The following is a 22,275-nucleotide window of genomic DNA, read 5'->3' as shown; positions in this document are numbered from 1 at the left end:
TACCGCACATCAAGGTAGCATCACCAAGCAGTGCTAGTAGTGATGGTATTCTTAGCATCGTGCACTTGCAGTTAAAAAAAAAGGCAGCTCCTCTTAAGAATATCCTTGATGCAGATGAATGGATAAAGAAGATGTGGTATATATACACAACGGAATATTACTCAGTCATCAAAAGAATGAAATAATGCCATTTGCAGCAACATGGATGGACCTAGGGAGGATTATGCTAAGTGAAGTCAGAGAAAGACAAATGTCATATGACAGCATTTATATGTGGAATCTAAAAAAAAATGATATAAATGAACTTATTTACAAAACAGAAACAGACTCACAGACATAGAAAACAATCTTATGGTTACCAAAGGGGAAGGGGGGGGAGGGATAAATTAGGAGATACACACGACTGTAAATAAAATAGAGAAAGAGCAAGGGCCTACTGTATAGCACAGGGAACTATATTCATTATCTCATAATAACCTATATGGAAAAGAATCTGAAAAAGAATATATGTATTTATGTATAACTGAATCACTTTGCTGTACACCTGAAACTAACACAACATTGTAAATCAATTATACTTCGATAAAAAAGAAAAAAAAGACTATTCTTGAAGGTGTAGCAAAAATTCTTATTTTTCTTAGTGGCACATGTCTTCTTAATATTATATGTGATGAAATGGGAAGTATGCATAAAACACTTCTTATGTTTACTGAAATATAAAAGTTGCCTCTTGTGCAAAAGAATTAGACGGTTATTTGGCAAACATTTTTTCAAAAATGAATGAAGTGAGACTGTGACAGTAAGGAAAACAATGATATGTGTTGCCAATTTTAACAGTTGAGCTTTTAAGCAAAAATTAGAATTTTGGAAAACTTGCATCCGCTACCATGAGCTTGCTTGCTTTCCAATTCTTAAAGACTTTTCTGATGAGATTCATGGTAGTATTAATGAATATGATTTTTTATGATTTTTAAATGATTTTTAAAACTCTTGTATAATGGAATGGGTGAGCATTAGGAAGTTCGGCATAGCTCGGTGAACTTCCAAATGACCAGTGTATGATGGTATAAAATCATGCCTGGATAGAAGATTCATTCAAAAAGCACAACAGAATATTGTATTTTAATGAAACACGGTGTGAAAGAGATATGGTTTCAGATTCAATATTGCAACCATCCTTTAAAAAACAATCATTGATCATGTTTTGGTGTAGTATCAAAGAAGGTCTCCAATTATCTGAAAAGGCTGTTAAAATACTCCTCTCTTTTTCAACTGCAAATCTGTGTGAGGCCATATGTTTTCATATTCTTCAGCCAGAACATCTTGCAACAGATCAAATGCTGAAGCAGTTAGGAAAAATGCAGCTGTCTTTTCTGAAGCCGGCCATTAAAGAGATTTGTAAAAAACGTAAAACAATGCCAGTCTTCTCATTAAATATATATAAATAATTACTATTTAAAAATGTTCCATATATAATGGATTTATTATTTGCATTTTCAAATTAGTTAATAAATTTATTTTAAAACCACTTATCAGTTTTAATTTTGATTAGGGTAAACAGCAATAGATATAACCCACAGAAGCTCCTTGAGATCCTCAAAAAATTGTAAGTCTCTAAAAGGGATGCTGAGACTAAAGGTTTAAGGCTCAATGCTATAAAGAACCCCTTTGCCCCAGGTCTACTGTTTCTAAATGGTACCGATGCTGTTCTCTCCCAATGGCACTTCCTTCGCAGAAGTGGAAGGTATCGTCTGGCTGATGAAAAGGGGAGCTGGTCAGGGTATGGAGAGAAGAGGGAAAGGGAAGAGGCTGATCAGAGTGAGGTGCAAAGCCTCAGGCTGCAGCCGACCCTCAGCCAGAAGATTCTAGGTCAGACTTCCAGATGGCCCAGATGGCCAGTGTCTCCCACATTCTATACCTGTAGATTCTGTCCCATTAGCTGTAGCTTCGTCCACAGACTGTCCTGGATGGTTGTGAGTTCGTGAATCTTTGTTTCAAATCTGCAACTTTTTTCTTCCTGGCAGGCATATATGGCTTGCAACTTGTCTTTGTATTGGTTTAACTGCTTTTTAAGGAGCCTGCAAAGAGGACAGGTCTGAGTGGGTTGGAAGGGCAAGAGATCAGCACAGCAAGATGCAAGAGCCTTAGCGAGATGTACCCTGGGTCCTCTCTGGGAGAAGATGCCAGAGTAGCCTGCGCCTCGACTATTACCTAACATTGATCAATCCTGCTTTAAACTGTTCGTTCACCATGTACAGCTGTCCTTCGTGTCTATTATATACACAATTCCTCCAAGAATTTCACTGGTTTTAGAGGTGTTTTCAAAAACACATCATGCATATTATGGATTACTTTTGACAGCATACCTTCAGCAGCTCCTTAAATGCGAATATTGACTTTATTCATTATCCTTTTGTCCAGAAACACTCCATTTAGAATGATAGCATACATGTCATGGCTAAATACCTAAAACCCGACCAAGACCACAGGGAGGGAACAATGATGCAATTTGTGAATTGTGGGTCTTGGTTTCTCTTCCTAAGTCTAGTTGTTCACTGGTTTCAGAATGAACCAAGTAGTCAGGGTAATTCTTTTAAAACATAAGGCAGGGGACTTCCCTGGAGGTCCAGTGGTTAAGACTTCGCCTTCCAATGCAGGGGATACGGGTTCAATCCCTGGTCAGTGAGCTAAGATCCCACATGCCTCGCGGCCAAAAACCCAAAACATAAAATAAGCAATATTGTAAAAAAATTCAATAAAGACTTTAAAAACGGTCCACATCCAAAAAAAAAATCTTTAAAAATTTAAAGAAAAGAACCACAAAGAAAACCCATAAATCAGATCATGTTACTCCTCTGCTCAAAGCCCTCCAATGTTCCCCTCCTTATTTAGAATAAACCAAAGTCCTTATAGAGGCAGCCAAAGCTGAACAAAATGGCCAAGACCCTCCGCTTCCCTCCCTGACCTCATCTCTGCTTTCTTTTACTCACTGTCTATCCTTCAGTCACACAGAGCTTCTGGCAACTCTTCGAACACACTGGGCATGTTCTGCCCTCAGAGTTGGCTCTTTTGGCCCCCAATGCCTCCTTCCCTCAGGTTCTCGCCCAGCTCATCCCCTCATCTTTAAGTCTTTAGTCACCATCATATTCTCAGTGAGCCTCTCCCTCACTGCTCTACTTGAAACTGCAAACCAGAACTCCTAACCTCGCCTCCATCACCTCCCATCTCCTCCCCTAGTCCTTCCCATCTCCTTGTCTCCGTGGATTTTTGCCATGTCTAATTGCTACAGAACATGATGCGATCTTAGATTTTGACTTAGGCTCGAGCCTTCAGACTACTGCACAGTCACTTTATATGACATGCTACCTGTTTTACTTGTTATTTTACTTATATCTTACTTACTCTATTACTTACTTACTCTATTACTAATTGTTTATTGTCTCTTTATTCTGGCAACTTTTTTTTCTGTTTTGCTTCTTGCCATATCCCCAGGCCCAGGCCTAAACTAGTTCCTGTTACAGTGTATGTATACAGTGAAAATGGGCTTTCTAAAGTACAGTCTTATTCTTTGACCAGTGCTGTGGTCATATTTGTGGAAGTTGTAGAAATGGGCTCCCTGGTAGGAAATGCAACAACATTTCTCAATGTTAGAGCCTTTGAAATTCTTAATTGCCACAGATCCTGGAGAGGTCTTGGAATTTAGCTGGGGCTTCTATCCAAAGCAGCCATCTCTAAAAGATGGCTCTCAAACTTCCAGGCAACCACACAGGTGAAAGAGGAGTCTGATTCTAAAATCCTTGATTGTAATTGGAGTTTCAAGCACTTCTTTATGATGGACTTTTCAGAAAGGAGTCAGCCCAGGGATTTTATATAGCAGACAACAAAGAAACATTCTCAGAAGGCCTCTCTAGACAGTATTTTCTATACTTAGAGTGTTGTGTTTGTTATGATCAGTAGTGACATCAGTTTATCTTTCTCCCATGCTGTCTATCACCCACATCCCCTTCCTCCTTTCTGGCCCATCCACCATGTTTGAACATCTAGAAGACATGCGTTCCCATCCTTCCACAATCCAGGTGAAAGTAGGGAAAGCCCTATGAGAAGTGCAGCTCTTTTCTACTCTATTTTTTGTTTGTTTGTTTGTTTTAATGGAGAAATCCTCGGAGAGTCTCCAGTGAACATGATTTACCCAATGCCAATATTTCCAGCAACTGGGAGCCCCATACTTTCAAGGTAAATATCCACTGTTAACAAAACAGTTTAGATTATTTGAGAAATAATTCCTTTCAAATGACCTGAAATCTGTCTTTCCAAACTTTTACATCTTTATATGCAGTTCTGCTTCTTGGAGCTAAGGAGCTTGAATCTCCCATGTACCAGGTCTTCAAATAAACACAAAGACAAGTTAATTCACCAGGCGAGTTAATCGCACACAGAGCAGTGGAACATTACTTTTCTTGATCAGCACCTAGCATAGAGTAATAAATGGATAACTAATAATTGAATGATACTCTTTCTTGTAATGTAGTCTGAGACTGCATTGCTTTTTAAATCATTAGTGACAAATTGTGGGCTGTAATTGAACTTACGGTTGACTATATATCTCAGGTCTTTCCACACTATTTGTTGTGAACCTGGGCCTATAATTGTAGGATTTGCATGTAATCTTTTAAAATTTGGTCTTTATTAATTGTCCCACTATTCCAGACTATGATATCTTAGTGATTCAAGACTGTCATTTAGCTTATTATCTATGCCTTTTGGTATCATGTCATACACATTTGAGAAGCATGCTCTCTACTATTTTAACCAAATCATTGATAAAAATAATGGGGCAGACAGGAACAAGGATAAAGCCTTCACATAGATTTTACTCACTAATCAGGCTCACATTGGTATTCTTTGTGTTGATAAATATCTTACTAGGAGACCAATGGTGTATGTAGTGGGTATGAATTATATAAAAGGGAATCATCTAGTTTAAAATAATTGTTTGAAGTAATTATTTTAAGAATTAAGTTTTAAAGAATTAAATTTCAAAATTTCCTTTTTATTTCTACATTTTAAGTTTCAAAATTGCCTTTTTATTCCTATACTATTTTCCTTAATTTTATTTCTAATTTATTTTTCTTATACCATGAAAAAGATCAAAATTGTTTTTAACATTTAAATTATTATTAAATTACTTTAAAAGTGTTATTAAGCTTCTTTTCATGAGTTATCACAGAATTTTAAAATGTTCGTTACCTTTCATACCTTTGCATTATGAAGCACATCTCATCATATATATATATATATATATACATACACATATATATTAGATTTATTGATGACCTATTTTTATTTTAATACATATTTATTAGTATATATTTACTCATTAATTTATTGAGCATCTACTAGATACCAAGCATTGTGCCTGCAAACAAAGGTCTTCCCTCAGGGGGACCTTCTTATTGAGGAGCCAGGAATTTTGTCTTCTAAAGGAATGACAACATGATACAGGAACTCAAGGGATGATTAGTCCTGGGACTTCCCTGGTGGTCCAGTGGTTAAGGCTCTGCGCTCCCAATGCAGCGGGCCTGGGTTCCATCCCTGGTCAGGGAACTAGATCCTGCATGTCGCAACTAAAAGATCCTGCATACCACAACTAAAGATCCCGCTTGCTGCAACTAAGACCCGGCACAGCCAAATAAATAAATAATTTTTTTAAAGGAATAATTAGTCCTTTGAGACACAATAAGATGGTAGACAGTTTCCAGCCAGCCTCGTAAATCTTTGAGAAAGTTAGATATTATTGAAGAAATGTACTGATTTATTTTAGAAGCCATAAGACACACACAAGACACACACAATACTTCACTGAAAATGCTTAACCAAATTTCAAGGAATAAAATCACTCAATCAAAACCCCAAACTTAATGTAATTATCTGGGTGGTTTTAGTTACACTTAACTACTCAAATAGAGTCAAAGCCCCCTTTTACCTTCATACTGGAATCATAGCATTTCTCTGTTTAAGGAATGTCTTCCAAATTAAAGAGAAAAAAAGAGCACTGTAAAAACTTTGTAGAATTTCTTCCTCTAAAAGCGAAGCAAAATGCTATTGATGTGTCTCTGCTGTTAGTATTTGTCCACACGTGGTTCCTACCTTCTGTCCCTATGGAGAGCATTAATGGATTCGTGAGTCCTCCACAGTTCATTCCTAATGCTGACTATGGTCTAGAGAAGCGAGAAATAGAGAAAATAAGTTTTTGGGTTGAATTTAACCCATATTCCTAAAAATTCATAATAACATGATAATGATATTTCAAAAAAATTTCTTTTTCAAAAAGTGACTGGTGGGCTTCCCTGGTGGCACAGTGGTTGAGAGTCCACCTGCCGATGCAGGGGACACGGGTTCGTGCCCCGGTCCAGGAAGATCCCACATGCCGTGGAGCGGCTGGGCCCGTGAGCCATGGCCGCTGAGTCTGCGCATCCGGAGCCTGTGCTCCACAACGGGAGAAGCCACAACAGTGAGAGGCCCGCGTACCATAAAAAAAAAAAAAAAAAAAAATCACAGTAGTCTTTTGCCCGAGTTAGGCTGCTGCTCACAACGTCTCCTTCTCTAAAGGCATCTGCAAAAAGCAGTTGGGTTATTTTATTTCTCTTGGTTCAAGAAATCTTTCACTTCTACCTTCCACCTTCTACTGAGAGTTTCTTATCTTTCCGTTGCTTGTGTACTGGAACTCATCACTACTCTTTGCATTCACCAAGTCTCTTTGAGTTAATAATGATCAGCTCAGTTCTCATTTAGGATTTTCTCACCAAACCTTATCTCTCAAATCACAGTCTGGTTCCTGAATTGCACCCCAAGAGCAAGTCCTGACCTGACCAGCCTGGCCCAGGCTCCTGGGGCACCATGTACCAGCCCGTGGCACCCAGTCATCTGAATGGGAGGTTGGATTTCATTACTCTACATTTATAAGCAGCTGTGGCTTTACTCTGTGGCCGTTTCTCCTCCCTACAAATGATCTGAAGAGGGACTGGCCACCTTGAGAACATTCTTCCACAGGGACAGCCTACAAGAGGAAGAGAGTAGAGAAGGGAGAAAAAGTGAGCTACAGACTTGAAGTCACATTCTCTGGTTGTTACATGCTCTTTGTGGCCCTTCTGTGTGACCAGTGCCTGCCTGCCTCTTCATTCAAATATTCAAACAGTTTCTACATGCCTAGCATAGATCACTTTGAATCAGTGAGCTTTACATCATTAATATCAATGTTATCATATGGTACATATCGTTATGCAACTGAGAAGCATTTCAGGTTAGCACATATGGACCTACCATGGTATACCCAGAGACTAGATACCATGGTTTATTTAGTCATTTGCAATGGAAGGACACTAAGCTATTTTCAACTTTTCAGAATTATAAGCAATGTTGCAATGAACAAAGTGGTACATGCCTCCTTGTGCATACATGTGCAAGGTTCCCAGGTTTTAAGTTTAATAGATACTAACAATTTGCCCTCTTTGGGCACACACACGTACGAATATCTGAATATCTGGATGCATAGTATAAGGTCTGCAAAGATATACCCCAAAGAGATTACCTCTGGAAAACTCGGGACCAGATGTGGGCTGGGAATTATGGCTGAAAAGGACTTTACCCTTATCTGTAATATTTTAACTTTCTTTAAGGCAAACAGATTCAGGTCTTATTTGTATAATTAAAAATGTTTTTCTTTTTAATCAAAGAAAGAAATGTATTACATGCAAAAGATAGGCTGTAGCAACTTTAAAAATGAGAAAGAGGTGACAGGGAGTAAAAAGAAAGTGAAATAAAGGAGGGAAAGCAAAACCTCTTTTAAATTTCTTGCCTCAGAACAAAGCAATGTTAAAGTGAAACAAACTGTCGCATTGTGAAAATGGCTTTTTTTCTTCTTTTATTCGAAGCAGGAAACGGAGCAGCTCTTCATTTGTCCCCGCACATGTAACTCCTGCTCTCTGCCCGGCACTCCAGCCAGAGGCGTTCTTGGATGTGCAGTGAGGGGTGTCTGAGTGGTGCAGCTGCATGAGCTGCTGATGAAAACGCACACAGACCTGAAAAACCTCACCCAGAGGCAGCGCATAGGCTGCTCGTTCCTGGGTGGTCACAAGACTTACTCTCCTCTTCACACTTCTACCAGGAACAACTGCAGTATGAGAACTCTAATTTCTCTTTGATGATTGAAAAACATCACAGATGATCATATTTTGAAGACCTCCCTTAGGATCTGACTGTACTGATTACAATGATGAAGGGACACCTACAAGCGGAGTTGCACATGGGAGGGCAAGTCAACAACTGATTGAAAACACGATAAAGGAGTTGCAGACTGTATGCTTAAAAAAACAACAAAAAAGAAGCATTTCTAATTCCTTTGATGAAAAAAATGTCACTGGGATTTTTAAAAAAAGTTTCTTCCCTCTTATGTTTCTTTCACTTTCCTCTCTCATCTCTTCCCTTTGAAAATTCCTGAACGTTTTCTTTATGTACGGATGAACTAATTTTCTCTTTTTCCCTACTTTTTAATTACATCGAATCTTAGATAGTGAAGAGTCAAGTTAAGGTATTGTGGGCAGAAGAAAGCCTTGTCTGTAAGTAAGCTATATTTAAAAGTTTCGGGCAGAGACTTAGTATCTAGGGACACTGGAGTAATTTAGAAATATCAAAGTTGAATACAGCTTCCCTTTAGGATGTAGACTTGGGAAGAGTCCCCTCAAAGCTACACGTTATCCGTTAATTGTGCCTTAATTGTTCTTTTCCCCTTCGGACTCACCTGATGATGTGTGCTACTGCCGTTGGTTTGTTGAGCCCGAGATACCCTTTGAGGTATTTGTTTGAAGGCCTCTGTGGCTGTTGTTTCTACTGGTCTAGTTGGACTTACATGCCTCGGTGTTTCAGATCTATTGTACTGAATGGAGAGCCTGTTACAAAAATAGAATTTTATGAGAGGTGGTAATAATTTTTAATGATCAGGTATGACATTGAGGAGAGTCTTTTTAGAAAAAATGTCAAATCAGCTAGTCAATTTAATATCCAAAAATAGCAATAAAGTAGTTCAACTTTTTCCTCTGTGCTCTTTTCCAACTACTTAGTTGATATAGAGCTAAATGGCCAATAATAGGAACAAAAATTCCATTTCCCTCCTTCTTGATAATCTAAAAATGAGAATGCAGAGAAGTCCAGGGATGACTCCAGAAAATCCCCCAGGTCATCTTGTCCAGGTCAGATACTAGGGGTTCTAAGTGCAGATGTGTGTTTATTATGTCATATCTAAAAGAGCATAGAATAGAGTAGACTAGTTTAAGGTCAGGCATATTCCATTTTATACAATTCCATTTAATTTCGTTCCCTTATTCAAAAACTATTTGAAGCATCTTACCATCTTGAGTTATTGCAGATAAAAAGACTTCTTTTAAAAAAAGCAGAGAACTCCCTGCTCACAGAGACTTTACATGTAATGCACAGACAAATACACAATCATTTCTGACATAGTGCGATTATTTCTACAGAATGCAAAGAGAGTATAGGGAAAGAAGCGATTACTCTGGTACACTTTAATTATGTGTTTAAGGAGTGGGCACTTTGGGGTAGAAAAAAGCGTAACCCATGACTTCTTTGTCACACAGCTTCTGAGTAACACACTCTATTCCTACCCCGTCTCAAATCATTTTAACACCTTGGGGTTGTTCAACACCATTTTCTGCATTCACACAGATGCTTACAAACAGCAAAGTACATATTGAATTTGTTTTTGAAACAAAAATGGCATCATTCCATACACATAATTCTGCCACTTGCATTTTTCTCTTAATGTATGATGATGAATGCCCTCTAGTATAGTAGATAGGTACTAAAATTTGTCCTTAAGTAGATTCACTATGTTCTCTTGTATGTTGTATCGTATATAATCGACCATTTGTCTACCAGTGTATCTTCAGTTTGTTTATTTAGTGCCCCCCCTCCAATGCTATAACATTTATCTTATTTTCTATGTAGTAATGCTCTTATTCGTATAGGACAGAGTTCCAAAAATGGATCAAGGGCCAAATCTTGTATACATTTTTATGTTTAGTAGGTACCATTCTTCTAAAGCCAATCTCTCCACATGTGCATAGATTCCATCCCACCTTGGCTGCCGAATGACATTGCTCCAACAATTCCCCTCTCTTGCACCAGATCATCAAGTTTTCCCACTACAAACTCATCCCCTTCAGTATACTAACATGCCGTTATTTTCCCCGTCATAACCAAACATTTCTCTTAACTTCAGATACTCTACTACCTACACTAGCTCTTTGTTCCCTCTATAGTAAAAAAAAATCCTGGAAAGAATTTTCTTGTTTGGTATCTTGAATTCCTCAACTCCCATTCTCTCTTAAACTGCCTCTGGTCTGATTTTTTTCTACAACCACTGTCCTACAATACTCTTTTTGAGGTCATCAATGAGTTCCTCAGTGTTAAATCCAAAGGTCAATTCTTACTTGACCCAGCAGCAGCATTTGACACTGCAGACCATGCCCTCCTCCCTGAAACACTCTCTTTACCTGTCTTCCAGGATTCCTCATTCTTGGTTTTCCTCTTGCCTCATCCATCACTCTTTCTCAGCCTCCCTTGCTGGTTTTTCACCTTCTCTCCAACTGTGTCATGTGGAGTGTCCCATGGTTCAGTTCTCAGTTTTCCTCTCTTCTCCATCTACACTGTCTATCTGGTGATCTCATACAATCCCATGGCTTTTAAAACCATGTATGTCGGGCTTCCCTGGTGGCGCAGTGGTTGAGAGTCCGCCTGCCGATGCAGGGGACACGGGTCCGGGAGGATCCTACATGCCGCAGAGCGGCTGGGCCCGTGAGTCACGGCCGCTGAGCCTGCGCATCCGGAGCCTGTGCTCCGCAACGGGAGAGACCACAACAGTGAGAGGCCCGCGTATCGCAACAAAAAAAACAAAAACAAAAGAAAACATGTATGTCAAAAATTCACAAATTTGATCTCCAATAGACTTTCTCCCAAATTCCGGACGCGAATGGAAAACTGCCTACTCAACATCTCCATGTGGATGTCTGAGAGACACATCAATCTTAACATGTTCCAAACTGAACTCCTGATCTTCCCCTATGATACTGTTCCACCGATAGCCTCCCTCATTTCAGATGACAGCAACTTTATCCTTCTACTTAATATAGCACCACCATGACCATACATCTAGTATATGCACAAGAATTGACCTCTAGATCTGAGGAAGAGAATATAAATTTTATGAATTGATTCAAGTATATAAGGAACCCTAATATGTGACAAAGTTGGTATCTCATTGAAGTGGGAAAAGATAGATTGGCTACCCATCTGAAAGCAAGCAAGCTAGACCTTTGCTAAAATAAATTTCAAATGGGTTGAACATTTAAATTAAAATTCAAAATAGAAACATTAGGAAAAAATTTAGGAAAATATTTATATAGCCTTGCTTCTATGCTGCCCCCTTTAGGCTATTGTCAATATTTCCTCCTTCATTCCATTCAGCCACACTAGCCTCCTTGCTGTCCTTTGGAGCTGCCGGGCACACTCCTGTGTGTGTCTCAGTTGGCAGTCTCAGTTAGCGGTATGCTTTTGCAGGTACCTGTAAGATTCACTCCCTCACCTCCTTCAAGGCTTTGTTCCAATGTCACCTCTCACTGAGGACCACTAAGACCATTCAGTTTAAATTTGCTACCAACACTCCCTCTAAGTCTTGCTCTCTCTTACCTGGCTCTTCTTTCTTTCTTTTACTTTAGTAATTTTAGCTCCTAATATATTATTATAATTCATGTATATGCCTATTTTTAATTGTCTAGTTTCCCCAGTAGAACGAAAGCTCCGTGAGATCTTCATCTCTTTTGTTCCCTGATATATCCCAAGTGCCTAGAAGAGTGTTCACTAAAGATTTATTGAATGAATTATTTTTCAGATTATTTTCTGAAACATCTATAGCCATTTGTACTTCAACCAAATGTCCAGCGCACCTGATTTCTTCCATGTTCACCAGCACTGGACGTTATTCATTTACTCTTTGCCATTCTGTTAAAGAAAGTGACACTATCTCATTGTTCCTTTAATTGGCATTTGTCTAACCGCTAGTTAAGATGAGCATATCTTTGTGTGTTTCATGGCCATTTGGAATTCCTCTTCTGTGATTTTGCCTATTTATATACTTGGAGTCTTTTCCTCCTCGCCCTCGCTCTCCTCTTCCTCATTTTCTTCTTCCTTATTTCCGTTTCCTTCTCCTCTTCCTTCTTTTCCTCTTCCTCTTCTTCTCCTTCTCCTTCTTTTTCAGTTTTTCCTATCAATTTGTAGGGACCTTTCCATAGCACAGTTTATCCTCTTAGTGAAAATATTTTTCCAAGTCTGAGACTTATTTTTGATTTTGTTTATAATATCATTTACCATGAGAAAATGTCTACATTTGCATGTCATCATATATATGTGTGTTTCTATTACTTCATGATTCTTTAATTTGTTTTCTTGCTTAGAAAGGTCTCCTCCAACCCCAGGTTTCCTAAATTTTTCTAATATTTTTATTTTAAACCATATTTATATTTAAACTTCAATCAATTTGGAATTTATTTTCATTTATGGGGCAAAACAATGGATACTTGATGGATAGCCAGTTAGGCATCTTTTTCCACTGAACTGAAATACCACCTTTCTCATATGTTAGGCTCTCATTTATGCTTGGATCATTAATCAAATTTTGTATTCTTGTCCTCAGATCAATATACCCATTTCTGATTTATACTATATTATTTGGTCATGGTGGCTCTAGAGTAAGTTTTAACGCCTGTTGAAGAACAACCCTTCTCACAATTTTTTTTAACATCTTTATTGGAGTATAATTGCTTTACAATGTTGTGTTAGTTTCTGCTGTATAACAAAATGAATCAACTATATGTATACATATATCCCCATATCCCCTCCCTCCCACCCTCCCTATCCCACCCCTCTAGGTGGTCACAAAACACCAAGCTGATCTCCCTGTGTTATGCGGCTGCTTCCCACTAGCTATCTATTTTACATTTGGTAGTGTATATATGTCCATGCCACTCTCTCACTTCGTCCCAGCTTACCCTTCCCCCTCCCCGTGTTCTCAAGTCCATCCTCTACGTCTGTGTCTTTATTCCTGTCCTGCCCCTCTCACTATTTTTTATTTCCACAATTTTAAATATCCTTGTACCTTTATTCTTTCAACATGTCTTCAAATTTATTTTATCTTATTTAAAAAACATCATGATTCTATTTGGAAATGCATTTAATTTAAATGCAGTTCATTCTTATTATCCATGGTAGCTATACTCTTTGCAGTCATGTGAACAATGAATTAGTGGAAACTGAACGATGGCTCCTGGGGGAAACACAGGGTTAGGATCTTGGAAGTCTCTGGTCAGAACATTTTCATCAACCTATCAATATATAACCTTGTTTTTCGTGTGTTTCTTTTCTCTATTTTTATTAGTTATCTATTTTATACATATTAGTGTGTATATGTCAATCCCAATCTCCCAGTTCATCCCATCCCCCACCCCCATGTGTTTCTATTTAAAGATATATGTATACTGTTTAATGTTTACTGTTGATTCAGTAACATTGGACCCATGTAACTCGTGTCTGAACGAAGCTTATTTCATACACGTAGTTTTTGTTAAGACATATCATAGCCTTCTCGCGCTAGGAACGCTAGCCAGCACTTCAGCACCATGTTTGGAGGCTATTTGCAATAGTGAAGTCACCAAGAAAAAGCACAAAAATGTGAAAAACATGGCACAAGATAGACTGTGTAAAGGACACGTGTTTATACTCTAAGGGCAGAAACCAGAAGGCAGGGTGTCACTCAGTTCTACCTCAGCTGTGCATCAGGCAACTCACATTTTTTTCCCACTCTGTGCATGGCTGCAAATGACCAAAGAAGCATCGCGAGTACTGATTTTAAGGTTAATTTTTGAATCGTGTACATTGTTATGTTAGTGTCTTCTCTTTTAGGAATTTGCTATGTTTCTCCCTTTTGCTCAGGTCTTGTTTTCTGTATATTCAATCAAATATTACAGCTTTCCTTATATGGGTTTTGTATCTTTTTTGTTAAGTTTTTTCTAGTTTCTTTAAAAAATAATTTTACAGGTATTGTAAACGGGATTTTTATAAAATTTCTAGCTAGCTATTGCTGATATAGTGAAGAGCTATTTGCGCATACATATTTTATTTTCCACCACTCAAAACCAATTAATTCTACAGTTTTAGCTAGAGTTACTTGTGGTTTCTTGGGGATTCACAATCATATTAGCTGTAAATGGAAGTAATTTTGTGTGTTCTTTTTCATAGTTTTTATATTCATTTTTTAGTATATTTATAAGAATGTCCCAAAATAATAATAGTGGTAATATTTGGTACCTGGATTTCAGTTACGTTTTTGTAAGTGAAAATATTATCAGTGTAAGCTATTGCATGGAATCCACATTAAAAGGAAGGAGGCTTATTAGGATGAAGAATGTTTGCTGAATCAATGAATGAATTCGATATTACCATTTGGCAATAACCATGAATCTCTTAGAAGATGGTCAGTACCAATGTGCAAACTTAATAGATAGCAAGGATATGATTTTGCCTATTATCACAATGTAAAATAGTAATATTCCACATTAATTTCCCCTTGACCAATCACTAATCAGAATTTTTGAATTCATCAGTATCTAGGCTAAAGTGCAAATTATTCCATTAGAATTTTACTTTGGTGAACAACTCAACTGTACTCTGGTGAACAGAATATAACACACCAACATTTAAAGAACGTTTAGCTTTGCGTAGGACTTGCAATTCCCTTTCCTCATCTTGTCTCCACAAATATTACTCTGGGAATAGGAAGGACAGGTTATCCCTATTCTCAGGTGAAGAAACCAAGTCTTAGAAACAGTCCCCGAGGCCACACACAGAGCTGGCTGAGAACAAGACTTCTGTGTCTCTCTGTCCCAGGTTCAAACTTCACTAACGTCTTCCAACACTGGGTAATTACTCCTCAAGACACTTTCATACCCCATTCTAAAAGACCCACTTTATCAATCAATCCATTAATCCCTCCATCATGCATCCATCCATTTTATTACTCGGTCTGTCAGTCATTCAACAAACACTTATTGAACATTTATCATATTCAGACATTTTTACAGATTCTGGAAATACAACTGGAAACAATAAAAGTTTCTTCCCCCGATGGAGCTTACATTATCGAAAAAAAATTTTTAACTAAAAGTGAAATTTGTATAACATCAGATGCTGATGAAATTCTTTGAAGAAAAATAAAGCAAGGGAGGAGGATTGCGAGTGCCAGAGTGGGGACAGGGGCTAAAATGATAAATGGGTGGTCAGGAAAGGCCTTAAGGATGAGATGACATTTGAGCAGAACTTTTGCAAGTATTTAGGAGGTAGGCGTCAAGTCATACAGAGAAGTGGTCTAGGAATATGAATTCTTTTTTTTTTTTTTTTTTTTTTTTTTTTTGCGGTACGCGGGCCTCTCACTGCTGCGGTCTCTCCCGTTGCGGAGCACAGGCTCCGGATGCGCAGGCTCAGCGGCCATGGCTCACGGGCCCAGCCGCTCCGCGGCATGTGGGATCTTCCCAGACCGGGGCACGAACCCGCGTCCCCTGAATCGGCAGGCGAACTCTCAACCACTGCGCCACCAGAGAAGCCCTAGGAATATGAATTCTTTAAAGTAAAGGTTTACGTCTTAAGAGTGGGGGGGATCTGGCTTAGTCTTATGGGGAGGAGGGAGGAATCAGGGCTGGAGCACAGAGGTTGGTGGGGAGATGACACTGGAGAGGTTCCCAGGGTAGCTCAAACATGCAGGAGTTTTCTAAGTCATCTTACAACTTTTAGGTTTTAGCTTAAAAACAATGGGAAGCTAATGGACGGGTTTAAGGCACAGAAGTTTGGGCAAAATGAGTGCGTGAGGAATGCCATCATATTTTGAATTTGTAAAAGATCAGGCAGGCTTCTGTGGCCAAAAGAAATGCACATAAGAGCATGGATCTTTGTGTTCTAACTATGAGAATGGAGGAATTTCGACAAGATCTCAAGTATTCAATAAATCCAGCTGATTAATTGTCCTAATTTACTGTCACTCTGTCAGGGAAAGGTGAAATAAATGGCCTGAAGAAGACAGATGAATTGGCATCTGATATCTTTGTTTCTATTTTAAAATTTAAATTATTTGTACTCTATTAAAGCTATACATCAAGACGATATCCAAATCTCTAACTTTAAGAATACATTGGGGGGCTTCCCTGGTGGCACAGTGGTTAAGAATCTGCCTGTCAGTGCAGGGGATACGTGTTCGAGTCCTGGTCCGGGAAGATCCCACATGCCGCGGAGCAACTAAGCCTGTGTGCCACAACTACTGAGCCTGCGCTCTAGAGCCCGCGAGCCACAACTACTGAGCCCACTTGCTACAACTACTGAAGCCGGCGTGCCTAGAGCCTGTGCTCTGCAACAAGAGAAGCCACTGCGATGAGAAGCCCGCGCACTGAAGAGTAGCCCCTGCTCGCCGCAACTAGAGAAAAGCCCACGAGCAGCAACGAAGACCCGATGCAGCCAAAAATTAAAAAAAAAAAAAAAAGAATACATTGATAACCACCTGCTAGGAAAATGTGGTACAGGTATAAGGCATGGCATCTAATGCGAAGTCAACATGCATTTTTTTTCCCTTTAAAGAGCTGTAAAAATACATTAAATTATACCAAACTGTAAAAAGTGACAAAATGACCACAGAAATAGGGTCTGGGATCGAGAAGGAAATATGCTGGTAGATGTCTGAGAAAAGTTTAGAGAATTACAAAAGAAATCAATAAATGAATACCAATTTGATTAAAGTGATCTATTCTTATACTTCTGGTAGATAAAATAAGAGTGAATGAATTATTCTGGGTTTTCTTCTCCCAAAAGTCTGATGATCATAATCCCATGGAAACAGTACCTCTTTCCTTTATCTTCTGAAATTTTAAATTATAAAGGAGTTACTTCAGTAGTTAAGGTCATGAAGACTTTTTTTTTTTGCGGTACGCGGGCCTCTCACTGTTGTGGCCTCTCCCGTTGCGGAGCAGAGGCTCCGGACACGCAGGCTCAGCAGCCATAGGCTCACGGGCCCAGCCGCTCCGCGGCATGTGGGATCTTCCCGGACCGGGGCACGAACCCGTGTCCCCCACATCGGCAGGCGGATTCTCAACCACTGCGCCACCAGGGAAGCCCCATGAAGACTTTTAAAAAGTCATCTTTAGGCTGGTGCTCAGGTATGTGATGGGTGATCTCAAATACCAGTGGTGCTGGGACATCCTTTGAGATGACCCTCTGAAGCATAGTTTGGCATTCTGAATTTTGAGGATTAACAAAATTCACAACTTTTGATGCAATGGTTTTACCTGAGAGAATTTATCTTAATAAAATATAAGAAAATGCGTGTGTAGGGATGCTGACTACAGAATTTTGGTGGGGGGCAAAATTTGAAAATAACCAAAATGTTAAGGGATTGCTTGTGAATTATGGCACTTCCTTATAAGGATAAGAGTGAGGTCACTGAAATGATATTTTGGAAGCTAATGACAGGGAAAATGCTCTCCGTTTAATGTAAATGGAGAAAAGGTTGAAAAGTTGTGTCTGTAGCATAATTCCTGATCTGGTAATGCTGAAATGTGAATAGCACTCACCTGTGAGTGATGGAATGTGTCTTTCTTTTCCTTTTTTAAAAAATAAGTATTAATTCTGAATTAGGCTTTCAAAAGTAACCCAACAAAAAAGAAAGATGTTGGAGAAAGTTATTCAAATACTCTAATACTAAAAATCTTCTGTGTCTGCCTGAGGTCTTTAGTTGGGATAACTCTAAATGATTGGACGGGCCACTTAAAGGTATTTTTGTCTCGCGGTCTACTTTAAAATTAAAGGTCGCTTCTAGAGGGGAACAGCATCTTTACCCCTCCCCTGCTTGCTGGCTTCATAACCTAGTACCCAGGCTCTGGGTTGCTAACCTGCGCGACTGTCACTCGGAGACACTCACCTGGCCTGTGCCTGGTTAGCCACATCCCTTGGATTCACCTGGTCCAGCAGCCACTGCCTTCTCGCAGCTTCTTTCCTCCTACAGCGCCCTTGGAGCAGGTTGTTTCTGAGGGTCCTGAGGAAGAGTTTTGTATTGTCTTTTGTTGACACCTGCTGGAATGGCCAACAGAACAAGGGGCATCAGATCAGTCTTAAAGTGGTCTTCTTTCCTTACGTGGGTGGATTGGCCGCCATGGAAGTTTCTGAAATTGTTTCACTTACCGTGATGTCCACAGAAAAATCATCTTACTTCCTTACTACCTGAATTTCTTCACATCCTCTCTCTATACACATACATATAGTATATGTTTCCGAATTAAATACCCCCCAACTTCTACAAAAACTCCTGTTCCTTAGAGCAACCCAGGAATGGGGAAGGTTAAAGCTAGAAGAAGGTATGAAAGCTAGAAGAAGGTATGAAAGAGGACTAAGCCTGTGGTTACTAATTTGGAGGGTTCCTCTGAGATTTTATTTCCAGAAAAATCCTCATACATTTAGTCTTGTATAAAATATCAGTGGATTCTCAGACCGCCTGAAGTCCCCCCGACAGGTAAGGCAAAAGGAAAGAAAGCAGCGAGACCTTTAATTAAAAATATTCAACCCTTGAAATCTAAAGTGTAATAACAAAATGACCACATGGTGTCAGTCTAATATCGATAAGCCCTATTTCTCCCCAGACTTTTAGAAACAAGAGGATCATAGGCCAATAATCTGAGGATCTGGGTTAATAAAATTTAGTAAAGCAATATCCATTGAAAATTATTTGGCAAGATTGAGGCACATGACTTTTGTGGACCATTCATGGCAAAGAGAGAATGAGGGGAGAACTGTCCTCAGTAAAGGTAATTAATCAATATTTTTCACTATTGTGAAATTTGGGGATGAGGCCATCTGCATGGAGAAACGGATTCATACTCAGTGATGAAAAGAGAGTGTCCTTTCTGGAAAAATTGAAATGCTCTCTGTTTTAAAATTATCCTATTTCTCTTTCTTCTTAGCAAGAGCTGAATTCTCTTGCTGAGTATTATCATTTTCTTTAAAAAATTTTGAAAGTCAGCTACAAAGTCTTAGTTTTACACTTTTCCAGTCAAAACTGAGATAGAAATCTTTCTCTTTTGTTTTTCGTAAGGAAAAAATTACTTGAATTTTAGTGCTCAGGAAAAGACATGTTAAAAAAGAAAATTCCCGAAATGTACCGGCAACTAGAGGCCTTGATGCGTCATTTTACCAAACCAGGGCTTTTTCTTTTTAATCTGTGTCCATTTCCAATGCCTCTCCCCTCTTACCGCTCAGATATTTTCTAGTGCACAGTAGGAGTCAATGGCTTCAGATCAGACTCTGGCCTTTTCTTATCCCCAAAAGGTTTATTAAAATCTACAGTGTAAAGAAAGTATATGTATATTGAGAGATATTTAAGGTTGAACTTGCCACTTCCTTAGTCTTAAATATTATATGTATGAAAGGAGCAGAACCTGTGGTTTTCCAGGAGGAAAAGTTTTTTAATTGCTGTAGCTTTCACTGATAAGATTCATGAATAGTTTGGTACACGGCATTAGATGTTACCTGGATGCAGTTCTCAATCACAGGATGAGACTTCTGGTGGGACTTGCTCTGAAGACCAGATAAGAAACACACCTGACAGATGTCAAAGTTGAGACACTTCAGACAGCGGTATCTGCCAATTAAAATGGAAGTGTGACTTACATCACTACTAGGAGGTGAGCAAAGAAAGTATTATTCAGGTGGAGAATAAGCACCCTAAAATATACAGGAGGTGTCTGAGCTATCGAGTGAGTATAAAGTTGTCTTCTTTTGTTGGCATTTTTATAACATGACATTAAATTAATATAGTTTTGTCAACAAACTATTGTATAGGGGCCGGATTCATCCTCTCCACCCCGGCCCCCAAATACCAGGTGTCTTTTACATGCAGGGTGTAATGTGCTACAACCTTTAGGATAGACCCTTAAGTCTGCAGCCACATTTGTGCAGCTGCATAATTCACTCAGGTAATTGGAATTTAATTGCCAACTTAAAGGAAACTGGGAGATTTCCAAAAAGTTTGAATTCTAGCTTCTCTGGAAATGTGTGAGATATGATGATATTGGACCTGCATTCTTGTGTGGTGTTGGGGAAAATAAAACCATAGATAAAAATCTAAAATAAATGTGTCATTTATCAGAAATCTGTATGTAGGAAGGAATAATGTGGAAGAGAGGGAGTTCCTCACCAGCCAGGACTGAATGACCACTACACCCAAGTTTCTTAACACATCAGTGTTGCAGACTTTCTGTTATGGACAGTTACAATCTTAAATCTCCTGTGATCAGAAAGACAGGCGGAAATCTTGACACACTCTGGTAGGGAAGGGTGTCTCTGGGCACTCAGGGAACATGTTGTGATATTGGGGAGGGCTGGTGAGACCTCATAGCCATGAATTAGTAACTTTTAAGGATGAGTGGGGTCATATTGTTTGTCTGCAAAATATCAGGGATCTATACTTTTTTTCCTGCTATTTTAACTCCCTTCTTCAACTACAGAGGATGCGGCATAAAGTAGGGTCTTCCTCATCAACGGCAGCAATGGGCGAGGACAAGGGGGCAGCTACACCTTTAAGACAGTCCCTCCCCAGACTACTGCCCTCATTTATACTCCTTGCCTTGCCCCCAATAGCATTTGAATTTTCAACCCCGGTCTTCAAAGTTATGAAAATTAAACTATGACAAGATTCCTATGCTCTTCAAATTTCATATCTGGCTGCAAAGACATGATATGGAAGCTTGAGGTACTAACTAGCAAAATTAGATACTGTGTGATGAAGTGCCGAGTAAGAAGCATGGAAAATACATGCTGTAGGAGAGATGGGGGACATCCCTGGGAGCTGGTATGGTCTGATAAAATTTTCTGGAAGAGCTGAGACTCATGCTAGGCATAGAATGCTGGGTGGGAGATTAAAGTAGAGGAAGTCCCAGGAAGAAAGATGAGGAGTAAGGTAATGCAGACTGGGGTGAAGAAGAAGGGTTAGCGCTTTTCAGACCTATCAGAACTACAGGTAACTGTGGAGGATGGAGGAATAAAAACTTGCAATGGGGCTTCCCTGGTGGCACAGTGGTTGAGAGTTCGCCTGCCGATGAAGGGGACACAGGTTCGTGCCCCGGTCCGGGAAGATCCCACGTGCCGTGGAGCGGCTAGGCCCATGAGCCATGGCTGCTGAGCCTGCGCGTCCGGAGCCTGTGCTCCGCAATGGGAGAGGCCACAACAGTGAGAGGCCCGTGTACCGCAAAAAAAAACCAAAAAAAAAAAACACTTGCAATGTTCCTGAGGCCAGATGGCAGAAGGGCTTCTGACCAAAGTCATTGGAAGGCAGAGCAGGAGGGTGCAAATGCCATGAGACCAACTCTCACAGTCCTTGTTCACTGCCGTCCCCGACATCTAGTCCCAGGGTAGGATATTAATACAGAGTGTTGAAGGGCTATCACAGTAGCAAACATTTTTGAGCCCTTACTATGTAGCAGGCAGTGGACATGCATTGACATAGTTAATCCCCATGAAAGTTCCTTAAGGCAAGGCATTCTTATTATTATCCTCATTTGAAGAAACTGATTCAAAGAGAGTTTAAGCAATTGCACAAAGTTACACAACTACGTAGTAAGTGGTAGCATTAGGTTTTGAGCCCAGGGATACCATCTAAATGGAGAGCCAGCTATTTTAACCCCTGTTAATAGACCACCAAGGCAGGAGACTTGAGTTTGAGTCACATGCCACTGTTACTAGGTGACCTTGAAATGGAAACTTAAGCTCATTGTTTTGAAGATACCTGGAACAACGCAGGTTTTCAAAGAACATTAGTTGAAGGAAATTAAATGAATGACAGTTTCTTCAATGAAGAAAATGGGGCTAGTAAACCCTGCCCTCTCGGCCTTGCAAAATTTTTACAAAGCTTTGAAAATTATTCAGCATGCGTAACTGGGGAGACATGAAGTCTATAACATAAAGCATTTTTTATAAAGATGATTTGATGAGCCACCTGTCCTGGCTGCTTTATTTAGCATTACTGTATGGTTACAGTTGACTTGTTAGGACAATACACTGACCCTAATCTTGGTTTATTTCCTCCATGCTCTGAAACTACTGACAGGTGTGTGAGAAAGGGTG

The 22,275-nt window shown here is 39.4% G+C and overlaps 1 protein-coding gene across 1 annotated transcript in view; it reads right to left on the bottom strand.

Annotated features, from left to right (window-relative positions):
- The window catches only part of DYTN (dystrotelin), a 50,693-nt gene that overhangs the window by 7,516 nt on the left and 20,902 nt on the right, over positions 1-22,275 (bottom strand). The window contains exons 8-10 of the mRNA XM_060151336.1: positions 19,684-19,795; positions 18,083-18,231; positions 1,919-2,078 (exon numbers count right to left, since the gene is read on the bottom strand). Of these exons, the coding sequence (XP_060007319.1) occupies positions 1,919-2,078; positions 18,083-18,231; positions 19,684-19,795 (421 nt within the window). The remainder of the gene's footprint in view (positions 1-1,918; positions 2,079-18,082; positions 18,232-19,683; positions 19,796-22,275) is intronic.

Source organism: Lagenorhynchus albirostris, chromosome 6 (assembly GCF_949774975.1).
Source record: "Lagenorhynchus albirostris chromosome 6, mLagAlb1.1, whole genome shotgun sequence".
Classification (NCBI taxonomy): domain Eukaryota; kingdom Metazoa; phylum Chordata; class Mammalia; order Artiodactyla; family Delphinidae; genus Lagenorhynchus; species Lagenorhynchus albirostris.
Note: the sequence above shows the minus strand (reverse complement) of the source record. Positions and strands in the feature narration are given on the sequence as shown.